Here is a 25,870-nt window from a genome sequence, read left to right on the forward strand (position 1 = left end):
GCATCAGCTTTGTCATCCAACAGCATTTGCTGAGTGCTTATTATGAGCCAGTCACATACGCGCTATAATAACGACGCAGAAGACGGCCTTCGTAACTAACCCCACCACCTCATGGTCAGTTCAGGGAGATAACAGGCAGGGCAGAGGGAGTCTGGCAAGGAACTATGTTTTTTTTTTCCTTTCTTACTACTTGGGAATAAAGCGCATGTTTAAAATGTTTCCGAGGTAAAGAGATTCTGCTCCCCCAAAATCAGTGTTTCCTATTCTCGGCCTTCTTTCCTGCAACTACTGACTTAAGTAGAGAGGGAAGGTCTAAACTTGTACTGAAAAAAAGTGTTCATGCAGACGTCACTGCTAAATCTTCCTGGCTTAAATCATTCTCTGGAGTGTTTCTCCTAACAGGTCATTATGATCACAAATTAAGAGACCGTTCATTTTAGTACCTAGTGGAGAAAAGAAGCTTAAACTCGGGCAAATCCCAAGTAACTTCCCCTTCATTTTAAAGAATAAAGTGGGAACATGTAAAAAACTGCATACATCTAATATACATTAGATGTAGAACAGATCAATGCTGAGATCATTAGTTTGAATACTATTAAATTTTCCACAGCCCCATAATGACTTAAAAAAATAATCATCACTCCTTTATATACTATGGGCAGTAATGAGCAAAATGGATCATATATATATATATATATATATATATATATATACACATATATCACAGCTTTAAATATTATCCATCCAAGAAAATTTAGTAGTGCGTTGTTCCCTGTGTCCAAATGGCTGCAACTGTCATAAAAACACTGCCATGCTCCAGCCCCCCACTGGAAGCCACCCCAGACCTGCAGCAAGATAGATCCTTGTTACTCACTACCAGCTGCTGCCTCCTGGCTCTCCCTCTGCCACCTCCACGCACATGGGTGAAAGGCAAGCCTGGGTACCCTTGACAGTCAGGTGACTGGGTGATTGCGGACAGCCGAAGGTCAAGAAATCGTCCGTGGTGAGAAGACAATTTGCTGAACCCAAATCTCAAGTTCTTCCTGTCTAAATGCATCAGGGATTGCTTTACTGTCCACAGCTACAGTACCTAGTTTTGAGTTCAAGTTTGTATTGTGGGATCTGAGCTACTGAAACACCATCACCACAAAAAGCTCTCTGAGTCTTGTTAACGACACAGAAAGAACTTCTGCCAATAGCTGAGAAATAAATTCCTTCTTTCCTGCTGCTTGGACCACAGCATAATGAGGGCTCCCAAGCTCTCTTTGCAGTAATAAAATGGAATAAACAGGCTTTGCCTTTTGATGTGTTCCAGTTTAAAAGTTTAGAGTTGATGCCTGTTCATCCTTAATTTATCTTCCCTTGTAAATATTTCTGTACCGGTTCCAATATCAGAAGTCTACACATTTTCAAAAAAATAATTCACTCCTTCTCCTATTTCAGTTGTATAACTTTATGTTATGAGTCAAATTTGGGGCAAAATAAACATACCTCAGGCTACAGCTCTGCAAATACCTCTGGCAGCAAATTAACTCAAACAAATGTTTGGGTTGAGTGGCGAGGTTGTTTTTTAACGATCTTCCTGATATGCTGGGAGGTCCAAGGACAGACTAGGTGAACTCCCAAAGGCTTTTCTAACTGTATTTTCTGCCACATTTAATATACTTTTAATATAAAAGTCTCACGTTTGTTGCAGTGGGTGGTTTAAAATTTCACCACCAGAGGGTGCTACTTGTTTGCGTCTAAAATTCATTTCACTATCAGACTTGAAAAATGGAGGCCCTGTTACCAAAGAATTGGCAGGGCCAGCCAGCCTTACCCAGGAAAGGTTTTCAGAAGACCTGTAGGCAGCACAATCCTTACAGAATCAGATTTCACTTTGCTTTTGACATTATGTGTTTAAAACCCAAATTGAAAAGCTCTGTAGGTTGCACAAACCAAACCGCACTAAGTTATGTATTTGCTGTAAACCAAGCAGGGACGCGAATCATTTTTCACTCCTAAGGCTTTTGTTCAGTATTTACTACATAACAACAATGAAACCAGAATTCTGACATCCTCTTCACCACACCAAACAATAAAGTAACAAAGTAAAAAGAGGACGTGCTTAGCAATAATAATAATTCCACTTTCAAACAATACGACTTTACTTATCCTATTGTAAGTATACACATATCTTTATTCTGCTTTGGTCTAATTTTCAACTTCCAGGGAGTATTTCGATTTATCAACTTCAACCTCTTTTATTAGTGTATTTTTTTGATCCACTAAGATGTGCATGGGGATTTTTCACTTGATGTTTTCTGGTCTGTACAAAAGAGGCATGGAGTTCAATTCTCATTCACCTATTCTGAGTTTCCATGAAAAGTCTTTTTAAATTATGGTAAAAACAAAAACAAACAAACAAACAAAAAAACACTAGTGGGTTCTCTTCTGAATTGGCAAAGCAAATCAGGGGTCAGCAAAGTTTTTCTATAAAGTGCCAGATTATAGTCAAGATTTTGGGCTGTGTGAGCCATAAATTTTCCGTCACAACTACTCACCCCTACCATTGTGGCCTGAAAGCAGCCATATAGACAAAAATAACTGGGTGTGGCTATATTCTAAAATACTTTATTTCAAGGAACAGGTGGTGGGCTGTAGTTTGCTGACTCCTGCACATAATGAATCTTAACGTACACACTCTTCTTGTTGATAAAATTCAGAAAAGTTTCTACTACAACACCCTTTGATGATTTTCTCCCTCCTCACACAGTTTTGACAAACTGACCTAAGTTACCCATTTTAAAGTCCATGGACCTTTTGGAAGTGTACCACTAGGATCCCTCTCCAGACTCTTCAAAATTAGAACCAAAGGAACCTTTAAGCCTTCGGTGTGTCACTATGTGTGTGTCCCATGAAGATCTGTTATTGGAAGATAGGAAATCAACAAGAAGGATGTGTGCCCTGGCAATTTCTCCAGAGATAATATGGAAGGTAAACAAAAGACACCGTTTACCTTCAGACTGATGTGTAGCCAGAGGTGTCTGCGTCTCCTTGCAGTAGGACACGACTTCCCTTGGCAGGAAATCCACTTGGGTAACCTTCGATACGCCCAGCTTATGCAGTCTTCGTCTACAGGTAACAAAGGACAAATGCTTAGAGAGGGAAGGCATTCCTTGCAGAAGAGCTGTTAGTAATAAAACAAAGGACTAAAACAAACCAACCCCAAATACTCTCAGTTTCCAGTACAAGGGTCAGGGACTGGAAGTAGAAGTGGCCCTAGGCTGGAAGGCAGGACACTTGGGCTCTTGGCCCACTTGGGTCCTAATTTGCTGGGTGATGCCAGGTAGGTCCTTCACGATGACCCTCAGTTTTTCTATCTGTAAAAAAAAGGTCTTGGTCCTGCTCCGTTGAGACCCCTTATATTCTGAGTATCTCTGATTTTGCTTGATTTAAATTCATAAAGGGAATTTTCATTCGTAATATAGGCCTGTAGTCTCTGAGGTGAAAGGGACAAAAGAAAAGCATGGCTTCTCAAATGCGAAGAAAAACAATTCCTTACTGGAGTAACATGTTCCTTACGATAGCAACAAGAGGATCATATTCTCAGGGGGAATAGAACATCTTTCATTTCTCCAGAAAAGGAACCTGTTGCCTTACAGCTGCCGAAACCATGTGTTCCTCACGCCTTTCCCAGCATATCACAAGGGAGTTTCTCAGCAAACTGAGAAGGGATGGAATGATACCGGTCACTCCCCTTCAATGGATGGTTTCAGAACAATGACTCCATCCTGTGGGGCTGTGCATGTGTGTGAAGGCACAGTATGTGCTGGAACACGATGGGGACTTTCGGTAAGACAGCCAGAAGGCACGAAACTTACAGACCTTGGAGATAACAAGCTTTACTTCCTCATTTGTTAACTAACAAAAGCTATGCATTGGTCTGATTGGGGCTCAGTCCTTCAGGCTTGAGTCCCTTGGCCCCTCTTGCACTTTACTCTTGGCTACTGTCTTTCTTAACCCTGCGCTGCCCTTCTTGCTTCCCACAGCTCTTGTCGTGCAGGACACAACAGGAACCAACATAGATCAGCATGTGAATTTGTTTAAAGACACACTGATACAGCACAGGTGAGTGAAGAGGGCACTGGGCTAAGAGTGGTAATGTTTCAGCTTAGAATTCCCAAACTGACGATAACCAAGTAAAAACTCCTTTCTGAATATGCAAGTAGTACTTCAAATGTTTTCAGATGTCTTTCACATCTAGTATGGCATCTGTCTTTCCAATACCTCTATGAGGCATATGGGCAGATGTTACAATCATCTCCATTTTCTAAATGAGGAAAGTGAGAACTGGGGCTAAAATGCTGTTGGCCGGACTCCTGGTCCAGTATCTTTTTCCACTAAACCAAACTCCTACCTAAGGTTCTCAACGGGGATTCAGTTACCACAAAAATCTGAAGTGCCTTCTGAGTCCCCAGGAAACATCCAATCATGGAGATTAAGCACATAAATTCTAGCCCCACCATTTATCAGCTCTTTGTGTGTGTGTGTGTGTGTGTGTGTGTGTGTGTGTGTGTGTGTGACCTTGAACAAGTTATCTCTGTACCTCCGTTTCCTCATATGTAAAAAATGGAGATATTATTAGTACTTACTATTAAGATTGTTATACATAATGTATATGTACCACAGAATATAATGCATATATCATGCAGATATTATGTATCCATATATACATAATTTACAGACATATATATCTTATAACAGTTTCTGGAACATTCTTTTTTTTAGTATATAGATTTCATACTAATATTGAACATATTCTATTTATTAAAAATTTATAAGCATAGAGTATGTGTGTGTCTCTAAGAAAGAAAAAGAGAGAAAGGTGAAATAAGCATTGAGCCAAAACCCCACATTCCCTAGCTCTCTAGGATCAGATGCATACCCTATTCATATTATGGTTTTTAATTATTACTAGCAGATGGCACAGACTCATTGTATCTTAATAGTAGCAATAATAAAATGAAAGAAAATGCATAGCACAGCTACAAATTTCCACATACAACATCTCAAGCATTTTAGGGGAAAATTTTTTCTTCTTTTCTATGAGTTATTAAAAACAACTGAGGTGAGATCTAAGATGTGAACAAAGTAGACACAAGCACACCAAGGCTGGTTTGGAGAACAAGCGTCTCTGGCCGTCTCTGCAGTCTCAGCAAGCATTGCTGTTGCCAAGCTCCACGCAGGCCTGAGCCACATGGACCTCATTCACCTGGAGGTCTGAATCCAAGTGTAAAGGAGGTGAAGCTGGGTCCCCAGCCCTTCCATGCAGGCTCCTCACATGGAATTAGGGGAAAATATGCAAAATGCACTAGAAACAAAATTCCAAACTAGTAAAAGGCTCAAAGTTTCCAAGTAAGAAATTCAGGTATTATTTTAAAGCCTTCTGTGTCAGAAAAGAATGGTTTTCTTCATGAAATGGGTGTTTCTTGAAGCATGTGAAGGAAATTTGAATAGACATCCCAAGACTGCTTGAGGCAAAGCCCTTCCTGCCATTGAACAGCCAGAGCAGTCCAAGAGATCAGTCTTCATCGCAAGCAAAGAGATAGAAAAGAAACATGAACTGGTGAGGCACCCTACCACAATTGGGGCCACCCCTGGCCTGGAGAGAGCACGCTGACGTTAGATTTTGATGGACATCTGTGTGAGGCCCAGAAACACCCACACTCCCATTAAGAGGTACCTACACTCCTACAGGCAGGGATTCTGGTGCATCTTGCTAATGAGATATAAGCTGAAGGCCTATCTTGTTGGGTGACCAGCAGCAGGCACTGGACGAGAGACTGATCTGTGATTTAACAATCCACCAGGGCAAACTGAAACTCACTGGGGAGGCAGCATAGCATAACAGTTAAGTCATGTACTCATAAAGAAACTGGGTTCAAATCCCTGGTGTGTCACTTACCAGCTGAATAGTATGTGAAAGCTTGGACAAGTGACAAACCCCTCTAAGCCTCATGTTTCTTATCTGTAAAATGGGTGCATATCACTGAGTTATTATGAAGAGTAAATGAAGCTGATACTTGTAAAGCACTTAATTTAGTGAGTGGCACATAGTAAGCAGCTCCTAACTCAAGCATCTCTACTTTTAATTTATCCTTTTGACTGATTATAATAATTTCATGTTTGTTTTCAAAAAATCAGAGAAGGCAGGTTTATGAATGTTCTAAAGTAAAAATTCTTTAAAATAGTAGATTTGAAGATACACTTGCCAATAAAACGTAAGAGTCGCACTCCTAATTTCTTTGTGTGGGCATATGGATAGGATGGTTGCTTGGTGGAATTCATTTGCTTTTGCTTTAACTAAAAGTATTATCACCATGACACTTTTTAGTTCTCAGAACTTACCTTGAATAAGTGATCTTATCCCACTAAATACAGTATTTTCCTTTCTCAATAATTACTGAAAAGTTTCAACCAGCTCCTCACTGATGCTGTGTTTGCAAATTCAGGGTCCCAATTTAACCCAAGCCATCGAAAATAAATAAAAGTTTAGTTGTGATCATGTGATTCCCCCAACATGCTGATCAGCTGATGCACTGATAAACTTGTGGTTCTTCTGGCCTAATGGTGATTCTGTCTCAAATGACTTATAATTGTAAAGCAACTACTTATGACACTTCTTACAGGGTACTGGTAGATGACTGCATCTTCCCATGCAATCTCCAGATTGACTAAACTGCATTTATACCAAATGTTCTTAGTCTTTGTGGCTATTTTGCCATTGTTTTATAACTGTTTCAATACTTTTCATATATTATTTTATTAATGTAAAATTTTGCATGATATTCCAATTTTATAGATGAGAAAACTTAGGCTCAGTGATGTTAAGTAATTTGCTCCAAATCACAATGGTTGTAAGTGACAGACCGGGGTCTTGGCTCTACCCAACAGTAAGTCTAGGGCCATGTTCTTAAAAACTGTGCCAGGTTGACCTTGTTCTGCTTTTTTCTAACGCCGTATGATCACCCACTCATTGAGACACACGCTTACAACCTAATATAGTAGCGGTCTAAGCACATGTGCTCATTTTATAAGCAAGAGAAAGGATTCTTGAGAAGTAGCCAGACCTGGAGTATTAGGACATAATGGAAAGATCTTATTTCCAAGGTGAGGACCACACAATTGTTCCCAGCCCTGGCTGGTTTAGAAGGTGGCACCTTTCCATGGCAAAGACCTTCCTCTAGGATATATTCTCCAACTGAGTCCTCACTTGAGTCTCTCCCGGACCCGTGAGCCCTAAGGTCTGTATGTCTCAGCTGATCTAGAATCCATCCATTTATACAACCTCGGGATAGAGAACTTCTTCAACTTCCCTAAAGTATTTCTATGATTTTATCACTGGACAAAATTATTATATAACTATGTCTAAGAGAGGAAGTACAAGTAGTTATTTTCTTTAAAAGTTTAAATACTGAGCATCATGTTTCATGCTTATTCAGGCTCTTTCTAACCAGTTCATAATTCTTTTACTCAAGGGTGCAAAGTAAACTACTTAGCAAAGGAGAGAAAAAACAACACTGTACCACTAATGCTACTATAATTCTTTTCCTTCTAATGAGGCTATAAATTCCGTGTTGGCTCTTCAGTTCTGCGTCTGGCGAGGACAGCTTTCCTGCTGTCCCATTACCCCTAACGCCGAGCTCATCTCCTCACTACTGTGCACACATAAACTCCCACCACAGCCCCTGTTATATGTCATTGTATTCACCTCTTTTCATGTCTGACTTGACTGCAAACTTATTTATCTCTTTTTTTCTCTGTACACTATGCCTGAGTTCGGTGTCAGATGCAGAGCAGGTACTAAATAAATATTTGAGGAAGGAAGGGAGGAAGAAGAGAAGAAGTGAAGGATGTAAAGAGAGAAGGCATGATACGGAAATAAGAATTGAGACTTCAATTATCTATGCCGTGGTCAACGTGGCATGATTATTAAATCATACTGTGTATTTTCACCCTGGTAATTTATACTAAAATAAGAGGCGTTAATCATATTTTGAGTATGCCAAATTAAATATATACCATGTTCTAAGTAACTGTAAGAAAACAATTCAAACTTGCTTAAGAAGTATAATAACATCTCCTATATTTGGATTCATTGTGACCACATATAACAAACAGAGAGAAAACCCAAAAGGGAGAAGTTCTAGAAAAGAGGTTCCCAAAGTGGTCCCTGACCAGCAGCAGCAGCATCACCTGGGAGCAGGTTGGAATACAAATTCACAGGCCACACCCCAAACCTCTCGAACCAGAAACTCTGGGGGTACGGTCCAGCAATGTATGTTTTCATTAACCACCCCTAGCCCACTCTGTGATTCTGATGCTCATTACAGGCTGAGTACCACTTCTTTAGAAATACTAGAGTGTAGAGATAGAGACTTCATTGTTTATAGGTTCACTTGGACCTACCCATTCTGCTGCCAAATCCTGGAGGATGAAGCCTCAGGTACACTGAATAGGGAGGATGACTCTGGACCAAGCTAATAAAGCACAATCAGATGGGCCAGGTACAAAGACGGAACAAAGATGAGAGAGAGGGTGAGAGGATGAGTGTCAAACAAGGGAGTGTGCAGCGTACAAAACGTTAAAGTACTGGCACGGGAGTCTGTCCTAGAGCTAAAACTAAAACCTCAGCCAGAGGATGCCAGAGACACCGGGCAATGGAACCATGATTCTTCACAAGCTGACTGGGCATGGTCCTACACGACATGGGGCCCATATCTCCCCAGGGGTAGGGTTGGACTTCCCACTGAAAGTCCTGGAAGCTTCCTCTCCACTTGGTTCTATCAACTTGGCTGAGCTAGCTGGCTGAGCAAAGCCATACTGCACCAAGTTGAAATGTTTCTTCGGAAAGAGAAGTCAGGTCTCGATAATGAATAAAATAGAAGCTATTTGAAGTTTGAGAAGGTTACTTGCCAGTGCTTAATGGTGTAAAGATTTCCAGCCCACCACGAGCGTGGTCCAATCTACCCAAGTTTGTCGATCCATTGTTCTTGGTTGGACATAATGAATCCCAAGAAGAATAACCCCTTGCACGAATCACTACCCCTATTCCCCTTTCTGTTTCTGGTTCACTTGAGATGTCTTTTTCTGTATCCACCTAAACTAATGTTAGCATGACTTTGCTAGCTACTGACAGAGTTTCATTATCCAAAGAAGATACAGCCCAAAGGGTAACTTAAGCATGGTCTATGAGGTCTACCAAAGTTGAAGACAGGGTTATGCAGACTTACTCCCAACTACAAAAATTCTGTCCTATCATTAACAGCATGAGAAAATTGTACACTGCCATCGGAATTCTAATAAATATACACTCTGTGGCTCTTTTCCTATTTCAAAGATGAAGGAAATTCAAAGCAGGACTCTCTGACTTTGTCCTTATTTTTTAAAAAGACCTCCATTCCTTTCAAAGTCATGAACTACAGAACTTCAGCTTCTGAAGTCATTGCACCTGCACCTGAAAATACAGAGAGAGTCACTGTTTCGTGCTAAAAGAAAGCCCATTAGTTTTCAAAGAAACTATAATCTAGTTGCCTTTAAGAATAAAGGTGATGAATTTAAATGGGAAAATAATTTTGACCTGACACGGACATGGGTGGTGGGGGGTTCGTTATGGATGGCAAGGGAAAGCAGAGACTTAAGATCAAAGCTGCCTTCATGTTTTTTATTGACATAAAATTTACATACTATAATCCCCCCCCATCCTTTAAAGTATAAGATTTAGTGTTTTTTAGTATAATGACAAAGTTGTGTAAACTTGCCACTACCCAATTACACAAACTTTTTGCCCAAAGAGCCCCGGGCAACCACTAATCTACTGCCTACTTTCCTATATATGGAATAATATATGGCCTTTTGTGTCTCACTTCTTTCACTTAGCTTGATGTTTTAAAGGCTCATCCATATTATAGCATGTATCAAAATGTCATTCCTTTTAATTGATGAATAATATTCCATTGCATGAATATACCACATTACTTTTAATTCATTCATCAGCTAGTACACATTTGGGTCGTTCCACTTTTGTCTGCTATGAATAATGTTGCTATGAACATTTGTGTACAAGTTTTTGTGGGACGTATAATTTTAATTCCCTTTGAATATATATATATACATATATATATATACATATATATATAAAATACATATATATACATATATATATAAAATACATATATATATATATATACACACACACACACACACACACACATATATGTGTGTATATATATATATATATATGGAATTGCTAGGTTATATAGTAATCCTATCCTTAACTTTTTGAGAAACTGCCAAACTGTTTTCCACAGTGGCTGTTCTATTTTACATTCTTACTAGCAGTGTACAGGGTCCCAATTTCTCCACATCCTTTTCAACCCTTATTATTACCTATCTTTTTCATTATAGCCATCCTAGTGAGTGGAAGTGGTATCCCACCGTGATTTTGAATTGCCTTTTCCTGATAACTAATGATGTTGTGCATCTTTTCAAGTGCTTATTTGCCATTTGTAGCTCTTCTTTGGAGAAACGTCTATTCAAAATCTTTGCCAAGTTTTAAATTGGGCTGTTTGTCTTTTTATTATTGAGTTGTAAGATATTTTTATATATTATGGGTACTAGATCCTTATCAGATATATGATTTGTAGATATTTTCTCCCTCTCTGTGGGTTACGTTTCCACTTTTTTGATGGTGTTTTTTGAACTATTGAAGTTTTACATTTTAATGAAGTCAATTTATCTATGTTTTCATTAGCTGTTTATGCTTTTGCTGTCATATCTGAGAAACCACTGCCCAATCCAAGGTCATGAAGATTTATACCTATGTTTTCTCCTAAGAGTTTTATAGTTTTAGCTCTGACATTTAGGTCTTTGATCTTTTTTTTTTTTTTTTAAATCTTCATTCTTTTGCATGTGGATATCCAGTTGCCCCATGCTTAATTTTTCTTAATATTCAGTGGCAAGACTGAGCAGGGGAGCTAAAAACGGCCTTTGCCATGAATATCGATCCTCATTGATTCCCACTGGCCCAAACCAGTAGCCAAATCTGACTGTGGGAACATGGATACCAGAGGAGGGGCCGCATCACCTGAAAGCTTCCCAGGGCTCATGAAAGCTTTCAGAGAACCTGAGCATGTCTTCCACCACTGGCATAAGCATCATCAAATTCTTCCTAAATCAGTTAGACACCATGCAACATATTCTGATGCTCTAATTTCAGACCACAGGAATTGTATACAGCAAACTTGATGTTCCTGCATTTCATACTCAAGACAAGCGAAGAAAACTGGATAAATACTGCTGTGTTATCTCTGTTACCCTCATCAAGGAATCCAACAATATTGGAGAACTGGCTCCAGACAGCAAAGCTTTAAGCAAGATGGCTGCCATGAGACTGTCACAGATGCCATCAGCTAATTCTCTGAAATACACTTACATCAGAGTGGATGATTCATTTACTGAGCCATGACCAATAGTGGGAGGTAAAGATGCAAGACAGACTGAGCCTGACATTAGTAGGACTGTTTTTCTTTAATGTCACAGGCTCTTGAAAAATACAATGTCACAGGGCAAGAGCCTGTGTGAAAAATATAATTCAGAAACCTAAGAAACTCTTCAAATTTAGAAATTGTGAATCACAAAAGACTCTCAAGATGGTCTTTAAATAGCAGTTTCCGAGCAATGACTGCAAATTACAACCAAAATATATTGGTTAGACCTGGCAGTAGGAGAGGGGTGTAGATAAATAAGGCGGCAAATTCAGGCGTTTGGGTCAAAAACCAGTGTGTGGCCCTCAGAAGCCAAGAAATCCAAAGGGTTCACTTAATAAGGAGCAGTCTCTAGAGTAGAGAAGGGACCTGGACGTCAAGTAGATAAAACCAAGAACAGATGTTTCAGAGACAAGGAGTTATTTGGCCAGATGCCAAAGTAGGCCAAAGCCAAGGAATAAAAGAATGTCTGCATTGGGCCCAGATTCAATCCTGCTGTGTTTTATTCCTGCTTATTTGCATGTGAGTATTCCATCCTCAAGATACATTAGTAGTGCTGCCAGATATTTTTTTTTCCTAGTGCTGCTTGTAAATTCCTTGAGATTTCTCAAAGAAGAGTCCCCTAAGACAGCAAGAGTGATAATGGTGCCATTTTCTTCCCTTTCCAGAAATCTTATGTGGGTACCTACCGTGTCCTTGACAACTGGCAAAGGCACTACGTCAACCAACATCATTATCATTGGTCACAAACAATTTTTGAAGCATGGCAATATGGCCGATCCTTACAACACCGGAGGAACGAGGAGATCGAACATATACATTAAAAGGCAAATAAGAATGAAAGGTAGCAAATAAAAAGAGCCAAGATGAGCACTCACCTAATGAGTGGGACAGGAGAGTATAATGGGTAGATTATTATGTGTTTGGGGAAACAAAGCAAGTTTCACAGAGAACAGAGGCCTGATGTGAGTCTTGAAGGACAGGCAGCACCCCGTCAGGTAGACAGGAATGAGGAGGGCGTTCTAGGGAGGTGGCCCCGTATATGCAGAGATCTATAGCCTGAGTTCACATGACCAGTTTTTCAGAATAGAAGTTTTAAGTTGAGGAGCAGTGGGAGATAAATTTAGACAGGTACACTAAGGATAGATGACCGGAGAGCTTTAAATCTTAGGCTAAAGAACTTGGACTTCATGCTGCAGATAATGAGGAATTACTAAACGTTACTAAGTAAGAAACTGACAGCTTCAAAGAGACATTTAAAATATATTAGAATAGCAACCATGTGAAGAATGGAGTAAAAATCTCCCTCTTTGACAAATGGGCACCCAGAGGCTATGTGGGGGCCCTTAGAAGCTGAGTGTGGAGAAAAGGGGGAATTGAGAAAGGATCTACAAGCAAAGGGTGGGCGGGTTCAGTAACTAAGCAGAGAATCCAGGCACAACATTAATTCAAAGGGGGCAGCCAGAGAAATGAGTGCTGGATTTGTGACCAACGGTCTAACCAATACAGAAACTTTGTCCAGGATGATGAGAAAGCACTCAGTCGTGACGGCACTGGAAATAGAAAGGAAATGCTCGAGTTGGGTGACTCTAGACGAGAATTAAGGGTAGACCTGGGCATTTTATGTGGTATGGAGGGTGAAGGGTAGAAAAGAAATAGATCGGGGATCATTTCAGGGTTTCATGCTTTATGGGAAGAAAAGTTAGTGAAGTAGCTGCAAGACAATAGGGGAATCCAGAGAAAGATCTCCTTTGGGGTAAACATGAGTACCTCAGTGGATGACTTTATGGTGAGAGGTTTTCCAATTGTATGAACCATAAGACCAAAGCTCCGAAAAGAAATGAAAACAGAAAACGTGGCCCTGGGAGCCACCCACTGAGAGTCATAAGAGATAATGCCGCATGGATAGAAAAAGAGCATATAGAGAGTTAAGGGCATAGAAACTCATGTAACATGAAAGAGGTTTAAACAAGTGATAAAAGGTTAATTTGTTTTTCACACAACATTCACTCGTATAATTAGGTGTCAAGGTGTGACATCTCAAGGATTGATTCCTAGAGTTGGGAATGGGACACCACACAGCGGAAAAGTGACACGAGGTATCACACAGAGAAAGTGAGCCTGGTATGGCAGCCCCTTTGCCACACTTGAGTTATCATCTGTGTTCAGAGTGGGTGTTTTCCTCCAAGGACTGAGACACAGCTTGATCGCTGACCTTTTCTGATTACCTCAAGAAGGATGAGTTTCCATTTTCTACGTTCACATTTTAAAAAATCATTTAAGGAAGTATTTATTTCGCTTCCATGATATTTGCTTCTTACTGTGCAGAGATATTAGTTTGGCAGCTAAAGCATTTTTCCTGAACAGAAGCAAATGTCAAGTCTGGTTCAACAGGCACAGCCCAAGGGTTAGCTTTGAATTTTATAACACAAGTAAATCTTGCAAATTTCTGGGAAGAGCGACGAATCAAAAGTCCTGGTGATAATAGAGCTTGACAACATTGGTGAAGGTTCTACTATCAACTGCTCACTTTACAAAGGAAATTAAAAGTTTAGAATTATAAGGATAGAAGGTACAGAAGTGTGTTTTCTCCAATATTATGTACAAATAACAACGATAAAAATTTTATGGGGATGGGCTGTTTTTGACTTGATATTTATTAACAATTTCCCATAGGAGTTGTAAGATAAAGCTATAAAATTATAGAATTTTTTTTAAGACACTGAGTACAAATTATAAGCATACATCCTTACCAACTGGCCATATTCGTTTTTCTGAAAGGAAATTTAAAAAAAAAGGACTATTGTTGTTTTGAAAATCCAGGTGCTAGTGGAACAGAAAATATCCCATAATTGCTTTATCAAGATTATTGAGGGCAGATAACAAAGACTGGCTGATAGCAGCTTCTCAAGAAATATTTGGGGACTGAATACATACATCTTTTAAGAGGTGGGCAAAGTGCTTTCTCCCACTCTTGTGACAAAATTTTTATTGGATCTGTTAAAACCAATTTATTGAAGTTTTCCATGGGTCCGAATTTATGCTATATTTATAGATTCTTAAATTCATTTTACCATTACTTTTTGATACTGACACACACACACACACACACATACACACACACACACACACGTTACAAGATGCTGTTCCACATATTAATTTCTGTAGAAAGTGTGATTGGATGTTACTGAAGAGTCATAGATTGTCAGTTTGCTCAAGAATACAAGTCACATTATTCTCAACAAAACACCGACATTGTCATATGGGAAATCTTATAAATTCATTCAAACCAGAGATCTAAATATAACGCATAAGAACATTTGACAAAACTTGGAGAATAAGCCAAAAGGCCTACTTCATCAAAGGCTAATGAGGTTATTACTGTTCTGTTAGGCAAATGGAAATAGCTTTAAAACATGAAGAGACCTCTAGAACTGCCTGGCTAGATTTCTCAAACACCTATCACCATCTTGAAGCACATATATTTTGCTGGTGCCTTTATAAAGTTAGTTTAACTTCTATTATTGACAGAGTGATCTTTTATTTCACCACAGCAGTTGGGATAGTGCCTGGTGGATTCAAGAGCAATACTCACCCTCTCTTTCAGCCGATGAAGAAAAGATTAAGAGAATAAAGAGGTCCCCACCTTCTAACAATATCTCTCAAGGACTGAAGAAATCTCTAAGTTCCTCCTTCAAGGTAGGAGCAGCCACATTCTTGCTCACGGCCTCAGTTTTTCTTCATTTGCTCTTTGATTCCAAATATTTCAAAAACCCTACTAAGAGTTTAATATACTAAGACACAGAGAAAATATAATTATGAGGCTTCAATGAAATGAGAAGCCACTAAATATTCCTGTGTCATTGGGTTTAAGAATTTGGAATGACAGGCCAAAAAATACCCGCATTTCTCCCTGCTATCTACTCATCATGGAGAATTTTTGCTTCCCTTCCAGCCCCACCCCCTTATGCTGACTCAGCACATCTCTCTAAAGACTGGCAATCTCATGGTGGCATTTGCACTTATATTCCCTTCATAAGAAACAAAAAAACATTTAAAATATAATTCTTCAAACATGCCTATTGCAACCAAAATTTCAATGACATTTCTTCACCCCCCAGCCTATACAGACTTTTCCGATCCTGTGATGTTTTAACTTACTCTGTTTATCCTATTATTTCATTTTTTACTTCTACCATCTTCAATTCATTCAATTTATTATAATAGCCTAAGAAAGTAAAATGTTTGGGTACTTTCATAAGTAGTTGCCTGGTTAAAAACAAAAAACACAAAAACAAGGCTGAGTTGCACTTATTTTCTTATTTATAATTTTCTTGAAGCCACTTTTTTAATCTGAATGCCACATAATCCTCCTTATTTCTCTATGTTGCCATTTGCTTTGTGGATCATATGGTTAACATACAAACTAGAAATGAAGTGGCACAGCATTTGTGCTCTGGTCAAGGTGGAATAACAGAGACCAGATTTACCCTTTGCCTAAAACAACAACAATAAAATGGATAGCAGTTTGAATGAAACAGCAGTTAGCAAGCCACTAGAGGCCAGACAATAAAGGACAGTGTGATACGCGAGAGAGGAGGAACAAAGATAAGCCCCACAACTTCTCCAGCTTCTGCATTAAGAGAGCTTCCAGGACACGGTGCAAGGAAGAAACCCAGGTACAATCCAGAAACGTCCGTAAGTTGAGGAGACAGAGCTGAGAGTCCAGAGAGAACAGGCAGCTAAAATTCACAGGACAAAATAACAGAGAGAAGAAAACTGCACAAAAAGAAAACTCAGAAGATCTTCAGTGAGTTGCCCTTGAGGATTAGCTTAGTACCACTGATTAGTGCGTGTATGTAAGGACACTACCTTAGGCCAAGGGAAGAATTACCGAAGAAATGGGACCTAACAGTTCCGGGCACTCACACAGGAACAGGATTAGTGCCTATTCCCACCAGCCAGGCTCGAAAATCTCAGGATTTATGTGTAGAACACACAAAAGGGTCTTGTCTCAGTAGTAGGAATTAATCAGCCCCAGACCGTGCTCTCCTCCAGTCCCAACTAATAAATCTTAAAAGAAGACTTGACAGGATCAAACTGTTAAGTGAAGTAAGTGTATTTCACAAGTATCAAGAAGATTTATAGGAATTCAAATATATCCAACACCTAAAAAAGTAATATTCACAATATCTGACATTAATCAAAAATTAGCAGGCATACAAAGTAGCAGGAAAACATGACTATAATGAAAAGATAAGTCAATCAATTGAAATGAGCCAGAACAAGTACATATGATAGGAGAGCAAGCAAGAATATTATAAGTTATTAAAACAGTATTTCATGTGTTCAAAAAATTAAGTAGAAATATGGAAGACATTAAAAAGACCCTAACTGGAATTCTACAGATAAAAATTAAAATGTATGAAATTAAAAACTCACTGGGTAGACTTCAAGGAATATTAGAACTTACAAAACAAAACATTAGTGAATACAAAAACATGCACTAAAAATTATCCAAAATAAGACACAGAAAAGAAAAAGAAATATGTGGAGCCAATTGCCTAAATATACATGTGATTTTAGTCTCCAGAGAAGGGGAGACAGGAAAAAATATTTGAAAAAATAATGTCAAAATTTTCCAAATTTGTTGAAAACTATAAACCCAATGATCCAAGAATCTCAATAAATCCCAAGCACGGGAAGTATGAAGAAGACTACACCAAGGCACATTGTAATCAAATTGCTAAAAATTAGTGAAAAAGAGAACACTGTAAAAGTCACACACACACACACACACACACACACATACACACAAAAACAAAGATGCTACATACAGAGAGGAACAAAGATGAGTACGACAGCAGATTTCTGGTCATGAACAATGCAAGTGTGAAGACAATGAAGCAACATTTTTAAAGTGCCGAAAGAAAAAAGATTTCTGCCTAATGGGTATCCTTCAGTGTTTCTTATAGTGAAGATCTTTTCATGTCTTAAAAGTCTTTATTGTGTCTTTGTTTTTGAAAACGTTAAAGGATCCAATTATACGCTGCCTCCAAGAAATGCACTTTAAATAGAAAGAGACAAATAGGTTCAAAAGTAATAGGATAGAAAAAACATATATTTTGCTAACACCAATCAAAAGAAAGCTGGAGTGGCTACGTTCACATCAGACAAAGGAGACCTCAGAACAAAATGTAGTACCAAGGATAAAGAAGGTCATTTCATAATCATAAAGGAATCAATTCATCAAGAGAGACATAAGAATCGTAAACATGTATGTACCTAATAACAAAATTTTAAAACACATGAAGCAAAAACCAACTGAATTGCAAAAATAAATAGAAAAACCAAAATTACATTTGGAAACTTCAACACCTTTCTCCCAATCACTGATAAAACTGAAAGAGAGAAAATCAATAAAGAATATAGAATATTTGAACAACATAATCAACCATCTTGATCTAATTGACATTTGTAGAACATCTCACCCAACAACAGCAAAATATACATCCTTTTCAAGGGCACACAGGACAGTCACTAAGACATATCATACTATGGACCATAAAATATGTCTCAACAAATTTAACAGGATACAAATAACACAAAGTATGTTCTTTAACCACAATAGAATTACATTAGAAATCATTAACAGAAAGGTCTCTGAAAAATCCCCAAATATTTGGAAACTAAATAACACACTTCCAAATTACTTAAAATAAAGATAAAAGATAAAGTTAAGATAAAATAAAAAGGGAAATTAGAAAGTACTTTGAACTGAATGAAAATGACAAAATATCAAAATATTCAAGTACTAAGCTACTAACAGTACTTAAGAGGAATTTTATAGCATTACACACATATATTAGAAATGAAGAAAGGTCTCAAATCAATGAGCTTTGCTTGCACTTGAAGAAACTAGAAAAAGAAAAGCAAATTAAACACAAAGTAAGCAGAAGAAAAGAACTAATTAAGATCAGAGTAGAAATCAATGAAATAGAACAATAGAAAAAAATAAAAAATAAAAAACAAATGCTGGTTTTTGAGAAGAGCAGTAAAATTGATAAACGTCTAGTCACGCTTATAGCAAGAAAAAGACAGAAGACAAAATTTACCAGTGTCAGGAATGAGAAAGGTGATTATATCTAAAGATTCTACAGAGAGTTAAAAGATGGTAAGGAATTATATACATAATTTGAGGCCAATAAATTTGCCAATGTATATGAAATGGACATATTACTTGAAAGACAAATTACCAAAGCTCACTAAGAAAAATGTAGATAACCACAATAGCTCCATTACTAATAAAGTTATTGAACTTGTATTTTTAAACCTTCCTCATAATAAAATTCCAAATCCAAATGGTTTCACAGATGAACTGTATCCTACCAAATATTTAAAGAAATATTGAAAATGGAAATTATGTCCACAAAAGCACGATCCATTAAAAACCAAATTTGTAAATTGGAATTTGTCAAAAGTAAAATGTGTCTTAAAGACACTGTTAAGAGAATGAAAAAGACAGGTCACAGGCTGGGAAAATATTTACAAATTATATATCAGATAAAGGATTATATCCCAAATATATAAAGAACTCTCAAAAACTCTAACAATAATGATAAAACAAACAACCCAATTGAAAAATAAGGGCCAAAGAAAGATTTAAACAGACATTTCATCAGAGAAGATATTCAAATGGCAAATGAGCACATAAGGAGATATTCAACATCATTAGACGCTAGGGAAATGCAAATTAAAATCATAATGAGGAAAACCACTGTCCTCCCTTAATAATGGTAAAAAAATAACAATTTGTCTTAAAAGTCAGAACTAAATATTGTCAAGAATATGGAGGAACTGAGGCTTTCATACACTGCTAGTGAAAATACATAATGGTAAAACCACTTTGAAATAGTTTGACAGGGTCTTCAGTTAAATGTACATCCACTATACGATTCAGCCATTCTACTTGGTGGTATTTCCCCAAAAGAAATGAAAGCATATGACCATAAAAAGTTTGTACATGAATGCTCATTTCAGTTTTATTTGTAATGGGCGAAACTGGAAACAACCCAAACATACATCAAAAAGTGACTTCATAAATTGTGGTACATCTATCCATGGGAATGCCACTCAGAAATCAAAAAGGAATGTCCTGCTGACATACAATGAATCTTGAAATAATTATTCTGACTGAAAGAAGCCAGTCGGCGAGTACCTACTGCATGATTTCATTTCTATGACATTCTAGGAAATGTAAACTAATGTATGAGGACACAAAGCAGATCTGTTGTTTGGGGGGATGCAGAGAAGCAGGAATGAGCATGGAAACTTCTGGGAATAATGAATACATTCATTATCTTGATAGTGGTGATAGTTTCACGGTTGTGTGTACATGTTAAAACTTATCAATTTGAGCACTTTCAATGTGTGCAGTTTTTTTTTTAATGTCAATTATACTTCAATAAAGCTGTTTTTTAAAAATCAAGTGACAGAGCAAGCTATGGGCTATGGCCAATCCCACGGCAAGGGTCAAAAGGAGGAAATAATATTGTCTCTAGAAAAATCTTGTTGCCTGAGGTATATTTCATAAAATTATATATGAGAGAAGGAGTGCTCTGCACATAAGGAAGCTCAAAAGGGGGAAACTTCTCATTAAATCAATTTTTGCAATTGTAATATGGCTAAAATAATCTCCTCTCTCAAATATAATCTGAATGTTCCTTCCAAATTCTCTAAACTACCCAGTGAACAAAAAGTCTCACATTCTCTCTCTCTCTCTCTCTCTCTCTCTCTCTCTCTCTCTCTCTCTCTCTCTCTCTCTCTGATTCACTGGGTCCATTCCAAAGTAAAATATGGCAGGCAAGGTGGGAGCCACACATGTGCCATCTCCCTTGAATGAGTCACAAGTTTTTGTTTTGTTTTTTAAACTTTTTTATTTATTTAAGTGTGTTTTTCCAGGACCCATCAGCTCCAAGTCAAGTAGTTATTTCAATCTAGTAGTGGAGGGCACAGCTCACAGTGGCCCATCTGGGGATCGGACTGGCAACTTTGTTGTTAAGAGCACTGCACTCTACCCAATGGAGCTAACCGGCTACCCTGAGTCATAAGTTTCAATCTGCATAGGCAACTGAGTTTTTGCTTGGAAAAGAGATAAAATGGGAAAATTCCTAACTGTTCCACAGCAGCAAGTGTAATGTAGTAATGCCACAATCTGTCTAAAAAATCTGTTCATTCAAGTGCATCAGGTAGACTCTCTGCCAGTTTCATCCTCGTTTTCTTAAGCACAATGACTACTGAGGAACTGCACTCCGAAGTTCCCCTGAACCGTAACATACCACGTATATGCATTGTTTCCCTGCTTGATTCAAGCCATATTTCTTGATTATTTAAATAACACAGATTGCAATGTAATGTACAATGAATTATATAACTACTGTGTTTCCCCAAAAATAAGATGTAGCTGGACTATCAGCTCTAATGCGTCTTTTGGAGCAAAAATTAATATGAGACCCGGTCTGATATTATACTGTATTATATAAGACTCAGTCTTATATTGTATTAAAATAAGACTGGGTGTTATATTAATTTTTGCTCCAAAAGACGCATTAGAACTGATGGTCCAGCTACGTCTTATTTTCAGGGAAACATGGTATAAGGTTGGTGCAAATGTAAATGCAGTTTAAAAGGTTAAAAATTGCAAAAACCGCAATTATTTTTGCACCAACCTAAATAACCAAGAATTCAGTCAAGTTTAAAAGAAATAGTGTTATCAGTTAGGATATTTCCTTAGTTTAGCATTATAGTGAGTCTGCCAAGAACTTTTGCGTATACAAAGGGACACAGACAGATGGCTTTGACCCTAACATTCAAAGAGCCCTTCAACCTCCTGGTATACCTACAGTAGGCACTGACATTGATATAAACCCAGAGATACATGCCCAGGAATTCTAAATACATACATACATACATACATACATACATACATACATACATACATACCCATTTTGGGATTCATTGGGTTATATTTAGAAAGAAAAAAAAATAATAGTTTCATGAAATACTTTTAATAGCTTCATAAATATGTGAATTTGCTATTCACATATTATGATACCCAGTAGCATGGTGGTAAGTGTTTAATAACCGACTTCAGGAAAGGAAGCAAGCCTTGGTTTGTAGCATTTGCCAATTTTTGTGGTGTAAATACTCTCACCATGGCAGATTTCAATCTGATTTCACTGAATGCAAAGTGAGGAAGAGAGGCATACAGTCAGCTCCCCTTAGCTTGACCAGAAGCTGGTACAAGCACCCCACTGGAAATATCCCATGTGTGACCACAGCTAACTCCAATCATATAAGATATATTAATCAAGTTTCTAGAATGTGGATGGGTGTTTGATTCTTTGTGGATGACGTTTTTTATTGAGGTATAATTGACATAACATTATGTTAGTTATGCAGGAGGTATGCAACGTAATGATTCAATATTTGTATATATTGCAAAATGATCACTGCAATAAGTCCTGTTAACATCCCTCACTATGGGTTACAAATCTTTTTCTTGTGATAAGAACTGTCAAGATCCACTCTCCTAGCTACTTTCAACATGCGATACAGTATTATTAATTATAGTCATGCTGCACATTATGTCCCCATGACTTATTAAATTTATAACTGGAAATTTGTACCTTTAGAACCCCATTTTGCCCAGCCCCAACACCCCACCTCAGGCAACCACCAACGTGTTCTCTATATCCATGAGCTTGGTTTTGTTTTTTTGTTTTGTTTTGTTTCTTCATTTTTAAATTCCACATGTAAGTGAAACCATATGGTATTTATCTTTTTCTGACTTATTTCACTTAGCGTAATGGACTTTAGGTCCATCTATGTCATCACAAATGGTAGGATTTCATTCTTTTTATGGCGGTATAATAGTCCATTGTACATATATATGACATTTTCAGTTCTGAAGCTATCTTTTAACTGTGTCAATACATTTCCATGTGAACCCCCCTGCCCCACCAAAACGGTCTTTAGGATATAGGAGACATTACCCATCATTAAGTATTGGAGATTTCTTAACACTGAGGGAGTCAATAAATTTGCTTTTTCTTTAACAGAGATATTTATATGTTCAAACTCAATTCGAATTGAGAGTCCCCGAAAAAGTGAAAAGGAAAGGAACCAACAAGACACACATTTTAATACTGATTTTAGACAAAAATTAACCTAAGGCAACTTATTAGTAAAAGGGACAGACAGTTAGCATAAAGTCCATCGTATCTCCCATCGCAGAACTTGTGTGCCCCACCTTTAAGCAGAGGTGTGGGCATGTGTTTGTATTTTTTGTTTTGGGAGAGTGTTGTTTTGCAATCATAGAAATTAAGAAGGGGAGACCAAAAGCCATCTTTTTGTGGTGTTTTCCACAAAGAGAGACTTTCTTCAAAGCTTAACTTTATAAGGAAAGCTAACAGAAGGAAATAAACTTATCAAACTGGAAGCTCAACAAAAGGGGGAAAAAACAAGAGCAACAACAGCTCCAGCATTCGAACACAACTGTAGCAAAGAAATAATAAAAGGAGTAACAAAAGAGCTGACATATACCCAAGTTCTGAGTCTGACTGCAGCTGGAGCACTGAGGGGTCTGTGTCCCACTGCAGGGTCCTAATCGTGCAGCACAAAGGAAAAAGAACACAGATAATTAACAAAAGGGGAGGAAAACAAACCAAACCATGTCATTCATCAAGGCAATGGCATATACAATACATACACAGAACATCCCCCACTTCTGCATCCCGCATTCCAACCCCCACCCCCAGCAGGTGCAAGGAAGACCCTGTGAATATTAAGTGACAAGGAAAGCAAGGTGCCATCTTTTCCTTTGAACATCTCTGTGATACTAGAAGTTATGGTTGGTTTCATGGAAGGAATCCTAGAGCTAAATATTCCAACTCCACACTCCCTCATCCTTTTTTTTTTTTTTTTTTTACTGAAGCCTGATGCTTTGAACATGTAACCTGCTCCATGTATCTCTGACACCCCAGACAGAGCCCATCCACACCTGGGAGTGCCACGTATCTCCCATGTGAAAAGAACCAAATGCAAGTGTGCAAATGGGCCAGCGCAGGAGCATGTGGGGAGGTCGGGCCAGATGGTGCAGGTGGCAGGGCCTGGAGAATAACCGGCTTCCTCAGGTCAGTTACTGCAAAATAATGCATTAGACTTCAAGGCTCATGGGTATTTTGGTGTTTTTAATTTACATATTACACGAAGATGGTCACCAACCATACCATTTGTCTCTACGATACCCGGGATATCGTACATCTTTTAAATAGGTCACAAGAGACAGCACGAAGTATCAGTAGTTACTCAAGCATTCAATTTCCCTTGTTATTTCTCCTTCGAAATAAGAAGGGATAAATACGTCTTCTATAAACAGACTGCACACAAGGACCTTTCTCGGGCAGGCCCTTTCAATTTCCTGCACACAGGCAGGTACAGGTGAAGCAGGCCAGAGGTCATCTGGTAGAGAACGGATGGACAACAGGGACTTTGGAGTCAGGCATCTGAGATTCATTTCTTGCCCCTGAGACTTACCAGCTTTGTGACATTGGGCATGTCGCGTTAGGTTCTCAACCACACAACCATTTTGGTTACTCTAAATGCGGCCCACAGACCACAAGCATAAGCATCTTTGGGGAGCTCGTCTCAAACATAGACAGAGACTCTGGTCTCACCCCAGACTCACTAACCACAATAGTCTCATTGAGTCCCAGGCAATTCATGGGCACCTTAAAGTTTGAGGAGCCCTGCTCGGTTTCCTTGTGTGTAAAGATCTACCGTGGCTTATGAGACAATTGACGACCTGGCCTGTAGCTATCTTCAAAACGTATCTCTAACCACTGTCTTCCTCCCTCTCTGTGTCCTCTTTATCTCCTGCATCCTCCCTGATGTCCTTCCCCCAAAAAGCTGAGTGGCTCATGCCTTTGCTTCATCCATGTCTTGGCTCAAGTGTCACCTGCTCAGAGAGGTTTTCTTTTTTCGCCACCCTATCTCAAATAGCACTTGTCACACTTATCCCCTCCCCTTATCCTGCTTTACTTTCTCCATAGCACTTACGTTTATCTATGACTTTATTATACATCAGGTTATTTATTACTGATTGTTTGATCTGGACTTAAGGTTCATAACGGTAGCGCCAGCTATATCCCTCTATTACAAGGATGCATGTCTACAACTGCACCTGACATACATGCTTAGATAATACAATATCGTTGAATGAATGAATAGATGGATTAAATAGTCTATCTATGGTTTTCTACAGGGATTACATGTAATTATCCCTATAAAGCACAAAGTAACTATTTGATAAACAGTAGCTGCTCTTATTACTACCACATCCACTATACCCACTACCAGTGTTTCTCCGAGTGAAAGCCCTGCCTATGTGACAGACCCCACGTAAGCTCCTCCTACAGAAGCATGAGAATGCGATGTCCCAGCTTTTCTTCTTAACTCTGGCTGTGCGCTTGTCCTCTTACCTGAATGCTCCAAACGATGCCACTAAAGTCCAATGAGAACACCAACTGGTCACTGTTTCTTTGACCAGTGCTTCTCAAACTTTAATGCACATAGATACCTGGGAATATTGTTAAACACAGATTCTGATTTCGTAGCTCTGCGGCACTTCTAACAGGCTCCAGGGGATACAGATGCTGCCAGTCTGTGGACCACACTTTGCGTAGCAAGGTCTGGACTTAAATAAGTGGCTCTCAAATTCTGAATGATGTGGAGCAGAATGACCTGGAAGGTTTACTAAAATACAGAATGTTGATCTCCAAACCCAGAAATTCTGATTCAGTAGCTCTGGGGTGGGGCCTGAGGATCTGTATTCTAGGAAATGCTTCCGGTTGACCCTGGAACCACTTTTAGAAAATGTCTGGGATGGACTATTGCTTTCGTTAGTCAGCAGACACAAAGTATCACTGATGCTCAAATATGTCAGCATCTAAACCTGTGATTAACTCAAGCCTGGCCTAAGGCCCGGGCTACTTTCAGACCAATTAAATCAGAAAGTGTGGGTGGGAACCCGGCATCTCTGTTTCTGAACTCTCCAGGTGCTTCTAACGTACAGCCAGAACCACCGCTCCAGACTCATTCTCTGCTTAAGACAAGTAGCCCTTTCTGGTTCTGGACACCGACTCCTTCCCCTTGTTTCAAATGGTAGAAGTAATGGAATCCAGTACAGTGATTCATGTTTGCTGTTCACATGTCTGTGGGGATCAAATCTTTCATCTTTAAGGGCATTTCTTTGGCTATAGACGGAACAGCAGCATCTCACT

At 38.6% G+C, this 25,870-nt stretch overlaps 1 protein-coding gene across 9 annotated transcripts in view; it reads right to left on the reverse strand.

Moving 5' to 3' along the window:
• The window catches only part of DYNC1I1 (dynein cytoplasmic 1 intermediate chain 1), a 289,513-nt gene that overhangs the window by 212,807 nt on the left and 50,836 nt on the right, over window positions 1-25,870 (reverse strand). For 6 of the 9 annotated variants that reach the window (XM_088797746.1, XM_088797745.1, XM_088797744.1 and 3 more), the window contains exons 5-6: window positions 23,133-23,192; window positions 2,999-3,114 (exon numbers count right to left, since the gene is read on the reverse strand). In XM_088797746.1, coding sequence (XP_088653872.1) covers window positions 2,999-3,114; window positions 23,133-23,192 — 176 coding nt within the window. The remainder of the gene's footprint in view (window positions 1-2,998; window positions 3,115-23,132; window positions 23,193-25,870) is intronic. The other 3 variants (XM_088797748.1, XM_088797749.1, XM_088797747.1) reach the window with 1 other exon arrangement.

The sequence above is a fragment of the Rhinolophus sinicus genome, chromosome 4 (assembly GCF_057876585.1).
Source record: "Rhinolophus sinicus isolate RSI-liver-muscle chromosome 4, RSI-T2T, whole genome shotgun sequence".
NCBI lineage: Eukaryota > Metazoa > Chordata > Mammalia > Chiroptera > Rhinolophidae > Rhinolophus > Rhinolophus sinicus.